This window comes from Epinephelus lanceolatus, chromosome 20, assembly GCF_041903045.1.
Source record: "Epinephelus lanceolatus isolate andai-2023 chromosome 20, ASM4190304v1, whole genome shotgun sequence".
Classification (NCBI taxonomy): Eukaryota; Metazoa; Chordata; class Actinopteri; order Perciformes; family Serranidae; genus Epinephelus; species Epinephelus lanceolatus.
This window is the reverse complement of record NC_135753.1, coordinates 37,095,067-37,112,427: the sequence shown is the minus strand read 5'-3', so window position 1 is coordinate 37,112,427 and position 17,361 is coordinate 37,095,067. Positions and strand designations below refer to the sequence as shown.

At 43.6% G+C, this 17,361-nt stretch overlaps 1 protein-coding gene across 1 annotated transcript in view; it reads left to right on the top strand.

Moving 5' to 3' along the window:
* reck (reversion-inducing-cysteine-rich protein with kazal motifs) overlaps positions 1-17,361 on the top strand; it is a 109,565-nt gene that overhangs the window by 10,077 nt on the left and 82,127 nt on the right. Inside the window, exon 2 of the mRNA XM_078162551.1 lies at positions 14,026-14,084. Coding sequence (XP_078018677.1) covers positions 14,026-14,084 — 59 coding nt within the window. The remainder of the gene's footprint in view (positions 1-14,025; positions 14,085-17,361) is intronic.

Here is a 17,361-nt window from a genome sequence, read left to right as displayed (position 1 = left end):
TGCACGGCGAGTGTTGCTACATGTTGCTACATGGTTAAGGGACACATTAACCATGGTTGGGCTTGCTGTGCTGCTCCTCAGACTCAGAGTTATATTGTCTCCTGTCCGTAGTGGCCGTGGAGAGATCCCCTCCTGACACAATCCCAGTGTAACACTCAGCGGTAACATGTGAGTGTTGTTTCGAGACCCTCTTCACTGTAAGGGCCTGTTCCAATACCCACACTTCCCCTAGAAATATTGGTTGTGCACGGTCACGTTTAGTAGTTTCCAACACTTCAAATCAGTCCTAAATTCCAAGGGAGTCCCAACCCACACTTTCAACAAAGTGGAAGATGAAATTTCCCAGAACACCTTGCAAAGTCAGCAACTTTGGCAAGTTTTGGAAAACAATTTGTTATGATACGATCAGAACAAACAACAGATGGTTGGACTAGTGTAAACTCATCAGCAACTCGGTTGAACACAGCGTCAAAATATTTAAACAAATCGACTTACCCGAACAAAACCTATCAGAACTAGAAGATGTCGTAGGCGCCTCCTGTTTTCAGCATTTCCTCTCCGTTGATTCATCAGAAGGAGAAGAATAAACATAGCACACGCCACAAGGTGTCCAGGTGTCCCCAGTACAAGTTGGTCTTTATTACTTTACATCATTATAGCAGCTGTAGTCAATTAAAGCTGATTTTGTGAGTTTATCAGGCATGTAAACTTGTCACCTTTCAGCAAATTCACCGTTTTTAATCCAAAGTAGGTCACCTACGTGATTCGAGTACATTTACATGGACAGTTTAATTCCCTTTTCATTCGGAATGAAAGTTCATTCCGAATGAAAAGTGATCTTGTAAACACCTAATTCAGAATGAAAATGGCCAATGCGATTGAAAATTCAATCCGATGTAAGGGGCTGGAATATTCCGTTTCTAATTCCGAATGAAAGAATTTCTCGCACTTGTATACACTCATTCCTCTTTAAGTTCATTCTGGTCTTTCTGCACATGCTCGTTTCCTTGCCCTTCTGGCGCCATGACGTACAGTATATAGTGCGCATAGCAACGGACTGAGATAGAGCAGTCGGACTCGTTGCACTCACCGGTTTCCATTCGCCACAGCACGGTCTTCTATCTCCCTTCTTCGACCTTCTACCTCCCTTCTCCTCCTCAACAGACGAAGCATTAGCAGAACAAGGTTGTTGTCATACTGCTGCTTCAAGAACATAAGCAAAACAAGCCCGAAAAAGGCACTAAGAACGGCGTCGTCAAGCATCTTGTTATCCGGTAAACGTAAACACGTAACATCTGCCCCGCCCCCTATCCAATCAGAAACCTTCCCTGCCCCAAACCTTGCGCAGACCTGAATAAAAGCGATTAAACTGATCTCCCGTGTAAACCCTCATTCGGAATAAATATTTCTCATGTAAACTACCTGGAAAGACTTTAATTCTGAATGATTTAATTCAGATTTATTTCATTCGGAATGAGAAGCCATCATGTAACCGTAGCCAGTGATGTGCAGGGTCCAAAAACTGCAGAGACAGTCCCTTACAATCCTAAAACAAAAGCTCAACCTAGGGCTGGGTGGGATGGCTAAAAATGTCAAATAAATAAGTCAAATAATTTCTTTAAGTTTAAAAGCTGATTTTTATGCCGCCGTGTCGATGATTGCCGCGGCCACAACACAGACAGCCTCGAACTACTTTGTAACATTATCTATTAATTTAGGGAATATACGCTTAATATAATATCATGTATTTATCACCAGTATTCATGTCAGTTTTTGTTATGGATGGTGACCAGCTGACATTGATATGGCACGTTTTAATTGTGCGACAGCAGTGACCGAAAGAAAATTACCAGTCATTTCTGAAAGTGTTTTTTTGTGTTGCACATGAGCTCACTATACAGTCCTTGACATAGGACGCCCTAAATAGTGAGTAGGGATGTGTGTGATTAGCCGTCTAAACGATTAAACCTCGTTAGTGGTTAGTGTTTTATTCATGTACAAGGCTGCTTAACTGTCATGCAGCTGCCCGCCACTAGTTGGTGCTACAGAGCCGTCAGACAGCAGTCTCCCTCCCCGATTTAAAACTCCATAAGCTGGAGTTTTAAATCGGAGAGATGTCCTCTCACAAAACCAGCGAGGTTTGGCAGTACTTTGATCTAGAAAATGAATTCAGCAGCAATGAATCTTTGTTGAGATGTTATATTATTTGTTAACTTTAAGTGAGTTGTTGTCAGATAATGTGCAGTAGTGATGGCCAAATGAAGGCTCATGAAGCACTTTCTTTATTTTATGAGCCCACTAGATGGCAGTTTTTGTAAAACAAAAGGCTGAATTGCCGTTCTTTGAGCCTCTCTCTTTAAACCATGAGCGCCATCTAGTGGGCTCAGAAAATAAAGAAAATGCTTCATGAGGCTTCATTTGGCCATCACTTATGTGCAGGGTTTACATTCATACTGCACGGAGCAAAATGCCTCTCATTTCAGCTGGAATTTATTATAATTTGTTGTTAAAATGTTGTTTTATTAACTTTAATGTTATTTTAGTGGTTAACTTTCAACTGAGTTTCCGTCACGTTCACATTCATACCGCACGGCGCAAAGTGTCTCGTATTTCAGCAGCATTTAAAATCCGACATGGTTGTTGAAGATTGTGATTAAAGGCTTCAAAGGGCTCTTAATGCACACAATATTTTTTGGGACGTTTTAAATACTTGACAATAAATTAAGTTTTCGCTTTTTTAGACTAGTCGACTGGTCTTACTTAAAGTTTTTGTTTAGTCTACAGGGAATTTAGTCGCCAGGAACATCCCTACTAGTGAGTAGAGAGGAGTGAATGTGTGAAGGAGTCTATAGTCGTACATTGTCTTCCGGTTTTGGCAGCAACCTTCTTGTTTTAACTTTGAGCACAAAATTAAGTTGCAAAGAAATATTTGGCGAACATTGTGGCTCATTAACACTGTCAGGAAATATGAAATATCATAAAAATGGCAAAATACACAGGAGTGGGGTTTTAATCTTTCTCTTCGCAGCACTTTGCAACAATTAAAGCAGACGTGATTCTCACCGTGAAGGATCAGGCTACTTCCAGAAAGTGTCAGGTCTTTGCAAGTCGTTAAAAATCCCACAGTGAAAGGAAGTTAATCCAACAGCTGCCTGGAAGGACGGACACTCAAAACACTGCGCCATGCTTTGGAAATTTTCTGGCAGTGGCGTAAAATATATGCACTGTAGTTAACGGGCAGAACCACAGTGGTGCTTTCAGATGAGCAACTGCTCAAATGAATGAGTTTACTGTCGTTAATGGAGGACTGAATATTTAAAATTCTTTAAAGCTGGTTTATGATTGTATATCTGTGTGGTTGGGGTTCTCTGCAGTCCCTGCTGATAGAGTGATTTCTTCTGCTGGATAAATACGCTTCAGTCTATTTCCTGCCATCCTTTCACACACTGCTGCACCATCCAGCCCATTCATACATCATAACCTGTTCAAGAAAGTTTAACTGAGTGCTTTCTAAAACCTGCAAAAGCCCTGAAAAAGAGTGCCAAGCCACGCTGTTGTGTCCACTCCTTCCTTCCACACACACAGGAAGCTGGCTGGCAGGAAACCCAGCGTAAAGTTACAGTTAAATAGAAGGGGGTGCACTGAAATTCCTCTGCTTATCGTCCCAGCTGCTGGCTCACAGTCTTGAGCATGGCTGCTATTTCCAGATTGTTTGTCATAGTTGAAATAGTACTTTTCATCCCGGCCCATTTGAAGTGGGGCAGGCCGGTGGTTCTGATGGGTGGCACGTCAGTGGAGGGGAAAAGAAAAATGGAGGAAAATAGCTCTCTATTATAGTCTACATGCAACGATGAGTTGGACTGGTAACACCACAACATCAGGCTCTTTCCATGCTGAAGGATATTTAGGATCTTTACTCTCACTGCTGTGTTCGGCCTCAGTGTCATTACGTTCTGTTCTATTAACTCACTTTACTGCAGCGGGGATCGACACACAGGGAACGCCAAACTTCTCTGTGAATGTTTTTTTTTTGGAATGTTAATGATGAGCCGTTCAGTATTTAGTTTACTGAATCAATTAGATTGTGGTTGGCTGTAATTATGTGCTGTAAATCACAGCTGTTGTCAAGTCACAGTTTTTAATTGTTCAAGACGTGAATGGGTTTAAGTTGTGTAAAACTTATTCTGGATTCAATGTTTCCATCAGTAATAATAATTGAATATATGTGGAAATGGGGTCCAGAAATGTTCCCACACGGCAGTTAGGATCACATCCAGGCTGCTTTCTGTGTGTGATAATGAACAAGAGGATGTGTGTGCAGTCATGGCTGATGCATTGTAAAAGGCAACGTAAGGTTCGTTTTTTTTTTTGCGTTGCTACACGCCTCATGTTTCTGCGTTTTTGCCGGAGCGCTCTGAACTCCTTGAGTTGGAAAGCTTCAACTCAGAGTGGAAAAGTGCCCCATGTCATCTCTACTTTCTTCCCATTGTATTATCAGATGATTTGAGAGGCGGAGCTTCTGTGGTTGCCATGACAACAAGTTTACAGTTGGCAAACAATGGAGGAGAAACTGGTGGTAGTGGTTGCTGGATACCTAGACTCACTCAGAACCAATAGTAAATCTGCAGGGCGGTCCTTCAGTGGCTCACTGAACTCTTGTGCTCGTAAACGTAGTCCCACTAGAAACACGTGTAGCGGTACAAAATGGCTCAGCCGTGCTCGCAGAAAACGCCGTCAAAGTTAGTGGATGTTTGTCGCGTTTGCAGCGACACATTCTCGCCAACTAAAAGAAACAAACATAATCTTTTACAAGGCCATGACTCATCCGTCCGGCCGGACTATAACGTTAGAGGGAATCGCCTTGTTTCACATCACTATATCACCGTTTGGACTAATCCGATGTTTGTAAAGTCTATAAACACAATGATTGAACAAACATTACTATTTCTGTGTGCACGTTTAGCTGGGCTAACCGTTAGCTGTTAGCCCTGGTAGCCGTTAGCGGTGTCTGTAATAGGTAATAACTCATTAAACGGTCTGTGAAAAAATATCTTTTCCAGCGGATATCTTAGTTACAACATGATTGAGCTAGCAAAGCAGTTTTGTGTTGCTATGTGTGGTATTTATTCAGTTTTGGGAAATCACGATGTCTAGAAAGCATCAGTGGCTGCAGCTGACAGGGACAGCTAACAGCAGCAGCGAAGCTAACATCAGGACGTCATTTGTTAAAAGCCTCCTGTTGTCAGATACGACATGACACTACTCCAGTTAGCTCAATCATGTTGTAACTAAGACATCCACTGGAAAAAATATTTTCTTTACGGATGAGCACACGTTTGATAAAACGAAGTTTAATCTCTCGGCATCCATTTTCAAGCTCTCTGTGTGTTTGTTTCCTTGCGGACGAGAAAAGGAGGAGCGCACATTTCCGTGAAGGCGTGTCTTTTTCAAAAATGCAAGAGGCGTTGCTTTGTTGCCGGCCGTTTTCGCTGGTGTGTTAAACACACTTTAGAAAGGAGTGTCCCCAGACTATCAGAAGGCGGAGATCTCTGATTGTCTGGTGGCGAGACTACTGGATACCCAGAGCTATACGACCTGACGACAGACAGCAGGTTGTCAAACTGCCCCTGAGTCATCCTAAAATCTGCCTGTAAACGTCCATGATGGAGGAGAAGCTCCTGGACCAACTGGTGGTACTCCCCATGATCCAGCCTCTTTTTTAGGGTCTCATGTACCCACACAGATCTCTGTTTATCTGCTGACAGCCTCTCACCCTCAACCAGAGCTACAGACAGCACCCTCTGCCTCAACATGGCAGCAGCTACACACTGATTACTGTGAAATAAATAAAATAAAACAAATAAAAAGAACAAAGTGATAGATAGATTACACAGGAAAGCGCCTCGCGTTTTGCATGGTTACATTTTGATGGTCATGGGTCAAAGGTCAGGGTCACTGTGACCTCATCTGTCTCATTCTTGTGAACGCAACATCTTAAAAAACAACTTTGTTCACCGGGACACAACAAAAAAACGTATTATATTTTGGTAGTCGAAGGTCAAGGTTACTGTGACCTTGCATCTGTCATTCTTGTTGATGTGTTGAACTTGTAGAACTTCTTGAGGGTATTTCTTAAAATTTGGCACAAAAGTGCACCCGGACTCAAGGATGGACTGATTATATTTTGGTGGTCAAAGGTCAAAGTCAGTGTGACCTCACATCCATCTCATTGTTGTGAGCTCAATATTTCAAGAAGGCCTTGTGGGAGTTTCCAGAAATTTGGCACAAACGTCCACTTGGACTCAAAAATTCCCTGATTTGGCTGTAACTCAAGAATTTATACACAAATTATGACAAAATTTCGCACCGATGTCTAACAGGATAAAATAATGAAGTGATGACATTTTCTACCCAAAAGCTCAAAGGTCAGCTTGACTGTGACATCATCATGTTTTAACGTCATATCTCAGGAACAGAAGGGGAGACATTTGGTCAGATACTGAATTGGTGACTCTAATCTTGAAACTGTGCTGATTGTATAGATCTTCTGTGTGTGAAGCATCCATGTTTTCACTGACATGGATGGAGACTGTCAGAGACACTGGACTGGTGGGCGGAGTCATAATACTGCAAGGTGGTCATTCCAGTTTTTAGTAGCACATTTATTTTCTTACCTCTGGTCTGAAGACTATTTATCAATTTGTTTTTAATTCATCAAAAGATCATTTACAGTATTTTTCTGTTCAAGGAAATGTAAAGATAGTTTTAAAATCAGTTCAATCAAACATGTTAAAAATAGTAAAACTAATAAAATATAATAAAATAAATCATGACCAACAAAACAATTTTGATAAATGGCTGTGTGGAACAGCTGAAAAAGAAGAAGTGGAGGATGTGAGGGGAAGTTTTTCTGCAGAGAGCCAGAAACAGCCTCACAGTGATAAAGTCTGTCGATGAAACCTGAATCTGACATTGCTGCCTGTAGAAGTTGCACAACATTGCGTGAAATTTTCAAAGTATCTGTTGCATTCTAAACTTCTGTGATTCGTCCACTCCGCAGAAACCACAGTGACGTTTTCCATCCCAGAACATATTTCTCTCACTCCACACGCATCTCGTTTGGCTCGGAGACGCTCACCAGCTGGCCCAGTTCACCATTTTACACCACACTTACACCACATCCATGTCACCGCAGAGAATTCAGATTTAGAGTTAATGTGGAATTCTCATGCACTTTGATTGTTATTGCCCGTCAGAAGAAGCCTCTTCCTGCTGCTTGTTTTTCTCTCTTCCGTCTCTTTGATGGTATATGGTTTGGATGGGATGTTGTTTTTGGATTCTTGACATTGCTTCACACACATCGCACACATGCATGTGTGCAGCTCGTGGTGTCACTGACGCTCACATGTAGGGTTTGAAGCTGCGAACTCAATTTGACCATCAGGTGCTGAAACAAAATACAGCTGATGTGATTTGCAGGTGGGGACACAGTGTTGTGAGTAACCCCTGGAGAGATCTCAGACCTCACGCTGACTCATCCCTTAGCTCATGTGCTTCCAGAGGTACTTTCAAAAGCCTGTTTCAAGCAGGACATACGCAACATTTGTGACTTCACCTCTCTGTCAAAGTGATGGTCCGTTATGTAAATGTTCGTCTCCTGGTGCGTGGGAGGGAGCTGTGACGCTGCTGAGTTGAAACTAATGACATGAAGGATGAAGGGTTCTGCATATTAAAACAGAATTTTCAGAAAATTAACAAAAGAAAATGCAAATTAATTAATCCTTATATCCATCACTGCTATGCGAGTTTTAGAAACTGGGTGCATGGAGGTAAACAGCTGGTGTTGAGATTTCTCCAGTCGGGTGCTTTTTAACCACAGAAGAAGAGGAAGAAGAAGTACTTGATGGAAATATATGCATGATAAAATGAGCACGTCATGAGTTGTATCAGCATTCCGGATATCAGCAAAAAAATAAAATTCTAATATTGTGCATCCCTGGTGAAATACCATGTGAATGAAACTGTTTAAAAAATTTAAATCTCTCACTAAAATAAGTCGAGCTAAACTCTGACTCTTGTTCACTCCACTTTCTCCTCCTCCTCCACAGTCCAAGAGAACTGAGACTTTTTTTATTCTCACACTGGAAACTTGTCCGCGACGGTGAAATGACTTAAAAAGTTGTTTGGCCTGTGTAAGTCTTACTTCCAAATGTCAACACTGTCAGTGAAGCAATATTCACATCATAGCTGCACATGACTAACACCTCTGTGCTCTCAGTATCCACACAGTGCAAGAAGCTCTGTAAGTGTAATTTGGATGGCTGAATGAAGTTCAACAATTTAGCAGAGGGGTACACTGTGCTTCATTCCACAGGCTGAATGTAACAATGTAGCTGAGGGGGAGTTCTTGTTCCTGTTGTGTGTACGCTGAGCCAGAATGGGGCCAGCGCTCATTAGCAGCCAGCCAGGGGCCTCATACTGTACATGACTGAATGGCCTCCATCATCCCTCCCCCTCCCTCAAATTATTATGTCACCTGCCATTGTTTGGAAAGGCTGTCTGCATGTGTGTGTGTGTGTGAGAGAGAGAGGGAGAAAGAGAGAGCGACAGAGTGTGCGTGTGTGTGTGTGTGTGTGTGTGTGTGTGTCATTTGTTCTCAGTTCATTCAGGCCAGAAAGAATTCAGACAGATGAACAGAATCAGCATAATTCGGTCAACAAAAGTTGATTTTTAGCATTCACTCTGCTCAGGGCTGAGCTGTGTCTGGTTTTGAGGCTCATGTAACCACTGTTCATACTGTGGAGAGTTTTATTAGTAAACTGTAACTATAAAATGAAAGGATGTTTTGCTGCCTCTCACAGCAGCTGGAGTCTGAGAAAAAATAACTTCATTCACTGGGCCGACTGCCGGCAACTTTTAAGGTGGAACGTTAACTTGTAGTGTTACTCAATGCATGAGTTGATGACGTGAATCCATCAGCACACCTTAAATTTCACTGTGACAACTTTGACCATCACTTTAGTTTTTATATGACACACACTTTTAGTAATGACTTTAAAAATCTAGATGAATTTGGAGTGGATTATGTGAAGGTCATATATTCTAATCCTCACTTCCTGTGGGCTACAGCAACACTAAACCCCTGAGCTTGCCTGAGAAGGACTAAATGCACAAAGCTGCTATTTTTAAATATCCCATGGAGAGAGACTCTCACTGCAGCCTGTTCTATTTTGTTGTGAAAATGTGGGCGTGCAGCCTCGTTCTGTGGACGATAAACCAGGTGCAGACTGATAAAGGAGGAAATACAGCGAGTGCTGGACGGAGCAGTGAGTGACAACAACCCCGCCCACATTTAAGAGGACTGTCTGAACACACCGAGGGTCTAGGTACCATGTCTGAAGGCTTACTGCTGGTTCCAAAGGTGCTGGACTGAAAGGGTTTAATGGAAACGGTGCTATATACAGCTGTTGTATAGGTTGCCATGTCATTTGATGTAAACGTGCATAGTGCTGAGGAGGGGTGTGCCATATCATCTCGTTCACGATAATACCTGTATGATTTTTAATAGAATATGAAAATTCTCGCGATATTTTGACTTGTTGATATATTGACATCATACTGTTACCCACGGCAACAACAAGCACAGCTGAAAGCAAAATTATGTCCGACTCCTGTGTGGTTCCAAAAAGAGGAGCAGCTTCAGTAGTGTGGATTAAAGTGTGGCGTCCTGAATGTTTTACTTCTCAGATTCTTTTAGTGACTTATTCCTCAGAGGGAACTCAGTCAGTGGCTCCTCTGGCAGCAGCACAGCGTCTCTCCCTCTCCTCTCTCACAGGAGTCGGTGTTGTCAAGGTTCCCAGCGTGATGATTAGAAGAGAAATGGCAGAGCATAATTTTTTCCTAATATGTCATATCGTCAAAAATATCATTATTGTAAATATGCCCTGAGATATCATGTTATTATTTTAGAGTCATATCGCCCACCCTCTATGCTGAGAGGATGAATCCCTCAGACTTGGGTGATCCCCTGACTGTAACTCTAGCGCCACCAGCAGATAGACACGTCTGCCCATGGGTTGCATGTCATTTTCATTTAGCGCCATTATCAGGTCAAGATGTTAATTTGTCCAATAATTTAGTGTATGACCCAAAAAACCTGAAAAAACTTCCCCTCAATCAGTAAAATTCATGCAGGTGAGCAATGTGCTGTGAGAGAGTAGATATTATCTTACAGTCCGCCTCCTCAGGTCTGAGTGCAGAGCCACAGCTCAGCTGGAGAGACAACCTCAGTTGCACATTGACACTCGTTGTTGTTGTATACATTGAGTGAGGCAGGACAGGGAGAGGAAATCAGAGAATGGAGAATCAGCCTGCACAATAAACCCAGTGATCTGCACACAGAAACACTCCACGACTCCATGTGACCACATAATGGACTCTTTAAACCCTAAGAAGCTCAATTTAGGGTACAAAGCAGGTTTCAGCGTTACTCTTGATTATTCACTCCATTCATTATGCACACTCTCCACATCACACACACACACACACAGTGGAAGCCTGCTCCTCTTTAGAGCATCAAAGATGAGTGTAACAGACCCAGTGATGGAATCCAGATACCCCTGTGTCAGGCAGCTGAAGAGACACCACCGGAGGGGCTGCTCTCTTTCTCACACACACACACACACACACACTGATAAGCGAGTGCTTTGGTTTTCATCGGCCTGTGTCAGGCCTGTCAAGTACCCTCACTTTCCTTCAAGTCTCCTAATGTCTGCCAGCAGTGGTCAATTTGGGCGAGTGTAACAAAGGGGCTGCCGGCTGGAGGTGGGAGGGGGCAGGGACTGGAAGAGAGAGCTCCAAATAAGGACAGGGATACAGCAGGATTTAAGGCTCTCCTCATTAGTCTCTCAGCTCGGTACAATACAGACACAGTTTGAAATAAAACAGTGTACAGTACAGAACTTTACAGTTTTTCAGTTGTACATTAGTGTAGCAGCCCAGACACAAGAGGAAACTGTCGACATTCTACGTTTCTGCAAACCACAGATATGTTACATTTGTATGTTTCATACATGTATCAGCGCTGCTAAAGTGACGAAGTGTTTGAGCTGACTTTGTCATTGGGAGGTGGAGGGGATGGTGGATGATGCAGACCTCTGTTTGAGACCAACAAACAACAAAAACAGTTGTTTTTAGTAGAGCTGCCCCCGACTGAGAATGTTCCTAGTTGACCAACAGTTGAGGCCATTAGTCGACTAGTCGCCCGCATGTTTACGATATTAATGTAATCATTAGCCTGGTTCCAGACCATAGACCCCGCCCACTCAACTGAGTAGGCTTGCATCTCTGGTCTGGCATACTGCAATGAATTTGCGATTTATCTCGTCCAAATGATGGACGGACCAGTGAACACCGGGGGTGGGGGCGGGTCTAGCGATTAGCCAATCAGCGCCACGCTGATGTCAAGCTGTACGCCGGTGGGTAACTGGTGAGGATAGCAACAATGGCGACCACTACAGATTCTACAGACCACATTAACAATGCTATCGAGGTATTTCGCCACTACTCGCGTTAATGGAGGACCAAATTAAGGAAGCTGCTAAACTGGATTTAACAGCGATGCAGCTGGGCGCGCACGACGATGGAGACATTTTAAACGGGCAATGCTCACTTGTTTTCGGCACCCCCGAGGCATGGATACTAATGACGTCAGATTCTGGGTGAGTCGTTGATCTCTACTGATTGGTTAGGGAAAAAATCAAATTCCCTCCCCCTTGTAAATCGCCTTCAATGGAAGCGATGTCAGACTGAAGGTTCTGGGAGCTTCAGTCTGACACTCAGGCTATGTAATCATTAGATTATATATTTTGGTGGTTTGAGTTGTTTTTTCTGCGACTAAGCGACCAGTGAAGTCTTGCTGACTAATGATCCTTCTGTTTGGCTGACATTTGGTCGACTATTAGGGGGCAGCCCCAGCTTTTAGCGACCCGTCACTGTTCAGCGATAGTGCTATAGATCGATTGTTTTTCGCCATGACATCATTGCATTTCCTGCCATGATTGTGCCTGGTCTTTAAGGCCAAAACCAGATCTTTTCCTAACCATAACTAAGTGTTTTTTGTGGCTTAACTTAACCATATAGTTACTAAAACATTAGGCCCGTTTCCACCGCAGGAACTTCGGGGTAATTTTACGGGGCTGGGGCCATTGGTGTCTCCACCACAGGAACCACCCCCGAAGGACAGAGTTCCGGAAATTTACAGGGGCTAAACAAGTCCCTGCCTCGGGGTAGGTACTCAGAACGGCCCTGAAAGACTCCTGGCTGGGGCTTGGGGATTACTTGGTGCTGATTGGATATACTCAAGGAGGGATGTGACGTCAACAGAAAGCAACAAAATAGCTGGCATTTTTAAAACTCAGCAGACAAGGATTAGCTCGTTCATATAGCTTTCGCCGCCATGTAAAAAATGATTCTTTCCAGCGGATATCTTAGTTACAACATGATTGAGCTAGCAAAGCAGTTTTGTGTTGCTATGTGTGGTATTTATTCAGTTTTGGGAAATCACGATGTCTAGAAAGCATCAGCTGACAGGGACAGCTAACAGCAGCATCAAAGCTAACATCAGGACGTCATCTGTTAAAAGCCTCCCGTTGTCGGATACGACATGAAACTACTCCAGTTAGCTCAATCATGTTGTAACTAAGACATCCGCTGGAAAAAATATTTTTTTCATGGGCCATTTAGTGAGTTATTACAGACACCGCTATTGGCTAACAGCGTCCCTACGTCGCCCCGGTCAAAATGGTTGCGCAACGATTACGTCACATCCAGAGGCAGCCCGTAACTTTACAGGAACCTTCCTCCTACTCCGCTCTCTCAGTGGAGACACGGCGGTTGAGAGGGCCGAACGAGAGGACGTTCCTGTAAAGTTCCTGCCCCCCAAATAGTACCAGGAACTTCTTCAGTGGCAACGGGCCTATTAAGTTTCAACGTATCCGCTACATAATGACATTGAAATATAATATATCCATGGTTTGCAGAAATATATAATGTCAACAGTTTTCTGGTGAGTGAGTTGAATGTAGTGATGGCCAAATGAAGCCTCATGAAGCATTTTCTTTATTCTCTGAGCCCACTCATGGTTTAAAGAGAGAGGCTCAAAGAATGGCAATTCAGTGTGCTTTCAACCTTTTGTTGAACAAAAAGCGCCATCTAGTGGGCTCAGAAAATAAAGAAAATGCTTCATGAGGCTTCGTTTGGCCATCACTACTCTATGTGGGTTGACTCGCTCTTGGAGCCAGCCTCAAGTGGCCATTAGAGAATCTGCAGTTTCCATTTTCAGCTCCAGAGGTTGCCACTTGGGTCAGCATCAGGACTGGGGCGAAGGGAGGCATTGCTAGAGTAGAATCGTTTGACATATTTGGTGTTTGACATATTTGGTGAGACAAGAGCGAAGACAGAGATCGTGGATGATAATAGTGCATCCGCTGTCCTGCTATGTCTGACTTTATCTTCCTGTTCATTACTGGAAGAGCCCGGCTCAGCATCAGTGTGTTAAAGTGTCGAGTGAAGTCCACATACAAGGAGGGGGAAGCAGCAACGTGAGCCAAGTCTCTTACTGGAACCCAGGGCTGGGCTGTGGTTTGGAGCTCTGGTGCCAGCCAACATCTCTGAGTCTGAGCGTGTTTACTACCTCTGTTTAGCTACAAGACAAGTCAACATTATTTATATGTGTGATGTAAATGTTGCTTTATGTGCACAAAGGATGATGTTTTTCCACAGCACCAAACATCATCACAAACTTCGACACACTCTGATGGATGACTGCAACTGTTTCCCAGTTTTCAGTGAATCTTTGCCCTGATGTTCGTCTTCCCAGAGGACGAACGCTTTTCATTTTCTGTGACCTTTCCTGTGACGCCATCCTCAGGACAAACATGTTCACCTCCACCAATGATAATGCTGTAAACTAATGGTAATGCCCTAAAAGCAATATCACAGCTAACATTGTGCTTCTGTCTGCAGATCCCTCCTGCTGCCAACATGCTGCCGAGTTCTCGCCTTGCAAAGAAGCTTGTGACCAGGTATAAACACACACGCTCACACACACCCACGCCCACCCTTCGGCCCATTATAGTCGGCTTATGAATAGAGGTTTTTGAAGGGGAGTGGTGTAAAGTTTTTTGTCTTTTGGCTCTTTGAAGTGCAGAATAAAAGTTCTGTCTCACCCTCTTTCAATTGGGAGCAGGTGACACTCTCTGCCTCGCTGTCTCTCTCTCCCTCTCTCAGTCTATCTCTCTGAAGCCTCCGTGTCCTTCTTTATGGTCGTAAAAGAAGCTTTTCTCTGCAAGCAACAAACAGGCAGAGAGTTCAAACCCTTCTCCTGCTTTTGAAGTGGGGCGAAACTGAAGAGGGAGGTTGGACAGAACTTATTGTGCTCTCACTGGCTGACATCACCACTCTGCGAGCCAAAGAAAGAAAGAAAACAGATAGAAAAAGGCATGAAATGAAAGATGAGGATGAAAAACAAGGACAAAAAGTAGTGGAGAAACGGGAGGGACGTCTCAAAAGAAAGAGCGTGGGGGGAAGAGAAAGAGAAAGAAAGTGATAAAGATGAAAAAGATGGAGAAGGAAAGATAATGACCTTTTAGAAGTGCAATGGCCTCAAAATACCCTTCAGAGGTTTTGCTCCAGGTCTGGAGTGTGTGTGGGTGTGTGTTTTGGTGTCAGGGGTGGGGGTGGGTGTCAGATACACGTTGTAATCACCAGGACCATTTTAGCTCTAATGGAAGCTGCCTTGTGCCTGGTTACACCCAGAAAATGAGCGGTTCTTCAAAGGTTCTGTGATTATATAAAGACCCTAATAGCCCTTTTTTAAATAAAGATCCTAATGTGGTTTCAGGCTCTTTTGATACTGTTGGTTTGGTGCATTTAAAAAAAAAAAGCAGATTTAGGCGGGATTTATACTCCTGCATCCAATCAATGCCGTACCTACGCCGTAGCCTGACGTGCACCTCCCCAGAAATGTAACTACAAGTCGCAGCGACGCAGACCTCCTGTCTGTTTCTGTTTGTGAATGCTGCGAGTTATAGTGAAGCTGATTTGTGTACTTGTGTTTGAAATTGTCTGTGTTAAGCCATGTTTAATGTGTGTTTTATAGTGTGCTGTGGATGTGTTAGGAATCAGCTAAACTTTACAGCACCTCACAGAAACCTCCGCCACCGTGTTTTGGAGGTGTAACTGCAGTGACACAGACACAACACCACACAAGTATAAATGCTCACCATGGCGCAGGCCACATGCGTAGGCTATGGTGTAGGCTCTGCATAGAGCTGAGGCACAAGTATAAATCTTGCTTAACATGTCACCCAGTCAATAAAGTATCGGCATTGCTCAGGGATGTGGTATCAGGGATCTTACGCACGGTCTAGGTTTTGACATTATCATAGTGTTTCAATATCTGGATGACTTTTGCACAAACTCCAGGTGACCTTTGGAATATATTTAATTCTCAGATATATCTTAAAGCTGAAGTGTCGAAGTTTTGTCACCTCCCTGTGGCAGTGAAAGTAAATTCATAAACACTGTCAACACGTTCTTATGATATACGCCTGCAGGTAAACTTGCTGCATCTCCCCGCCCCCTGGAGCGCTCTCCACAGGTCTCTTTTGACTTCAGTCCGTCCTCTGAATGCTCTGCGCCGGAGGCATAACGTCTTTGGGTTGTCTGTCTGTCCCATCCTTGTGAAAGTGTTATCTCAAGAGCGCCTCAAGGGAATTTCTTCAGGTTTGGCACAAACGTCCACTTGGACTCAACGATGAGCTAATTATTTTATGGTGTTCATAGGTCAAAGGTCAAGATCAGTGGGACCTTGTAGGTCTCATTCTCCCAAACATGTTATCTCAAGAACATCTTGAGAAAATTCTTTCAAATTTGGCACAAAGGTTGACCTGGACTGGAGGATAAACTAATTAGTAGGGATGGGCATCAATTTTCGATTATCGATGATTGATTGTTAAGGCTTTTGATCGATCACAAATAATTTTGATCGATAGTCACAGTGTTTCCCCTACAATGCCTGGCATATGCCCGGCGAGCCACCGTGCCAACGAGACCCCCTGCCCGGCGGCACGGCGGCTCGGCGGGCCTACGAGACCCCCGCCAGACCTATGCCAGGCAAAAAATCATTAACAGACGGAGGCTCTCATCGCTCTCCAAAGCCTCGGCGGCTTCCCTTGAGGCCTCTGAAAACACTACGCCATTGAAAGACGGAGGTTTTGCTGAAAACTGAAGCCTGTAACTCTGGCTGGCAACGGTTGTAAACACCCAGGGGTGAACTGCGCATGAGCGCCATTCTTCCTCTTTGGCCTGGGGGGTTGAAGCTCAAAACTGGGGCAGCTGCGCTCTCTTGCGGCAACAGTCTGCACTGCACTCTTTTGTTTTCTCTCTTTTGAAATACTCGCTTATCAATTAATCGATAATTGATCGTTAATTTTTTTGATGATCGAATAATGAATTTTGATCGTTTGCCCATCCCTACTAATTACGTAGCAAGGGTCAAAGTTCAAGGTTTCTTTGACCTTGCATCCTTCTGATTCTCATGAATGCAATATCTTGAGAACGGCAGGAGGAAATTTCTTCAAATTTGGCACAAACATTCACTTGGACTCAACGATGAAATGATTGGAATTCACTGGTCAAACGACAAGGTCACTGTGACCTTGTCTGTCTCATTCTTGTGAATGTGATATCTCAAGAACACTTTAAGGGAATTTCTTCAAAATTTGACACTAACGTCCACTTGGACTGAAGATAAAACTGATTTGAAACTGGTGCTACAGTATAGAGAGCGATTCTTGAAAGGTTGTTTAGAGCCAACAGATATCGCAGTGTAAAGGATTCCAGCTGAACACCGCAGGAGTAAATGCTACAGATCTTCATACATATAAAAGGCACTTATGAACAGAATCAGCTGTTTTTAACTTTTGATTGAATAAAAAGCCAGCTGACTCTCAGGCTTTGATGGCACATGACTGGAAACCACTGCTGGTCTAAAGTGTTTATTCTTAGGCGTGCACCGCTCGATGAGCCCAGCACTGGAGAAAGAGTCTGCCAGCCAGCACTCATTCACCTTTCATACAGACTAAGAGAGTCTTACAAATGGCCAGCTTGGCTCGTTGGTTATTGGAATTGGTCTTTTGTTGCATCGGAGAGAGTTCTCCTTTAATTATCTGCCAACAATCACTGTCGCTCCGTTTGGTGTTGTGTTTTTCTGTCAGTTCAGCAGGGATGTGAGGGCATTTGAAAAAGCAGCGAGTGAAGTTACTGACAATCTGTGTTTCATTCTTCTGATTCGGTTTG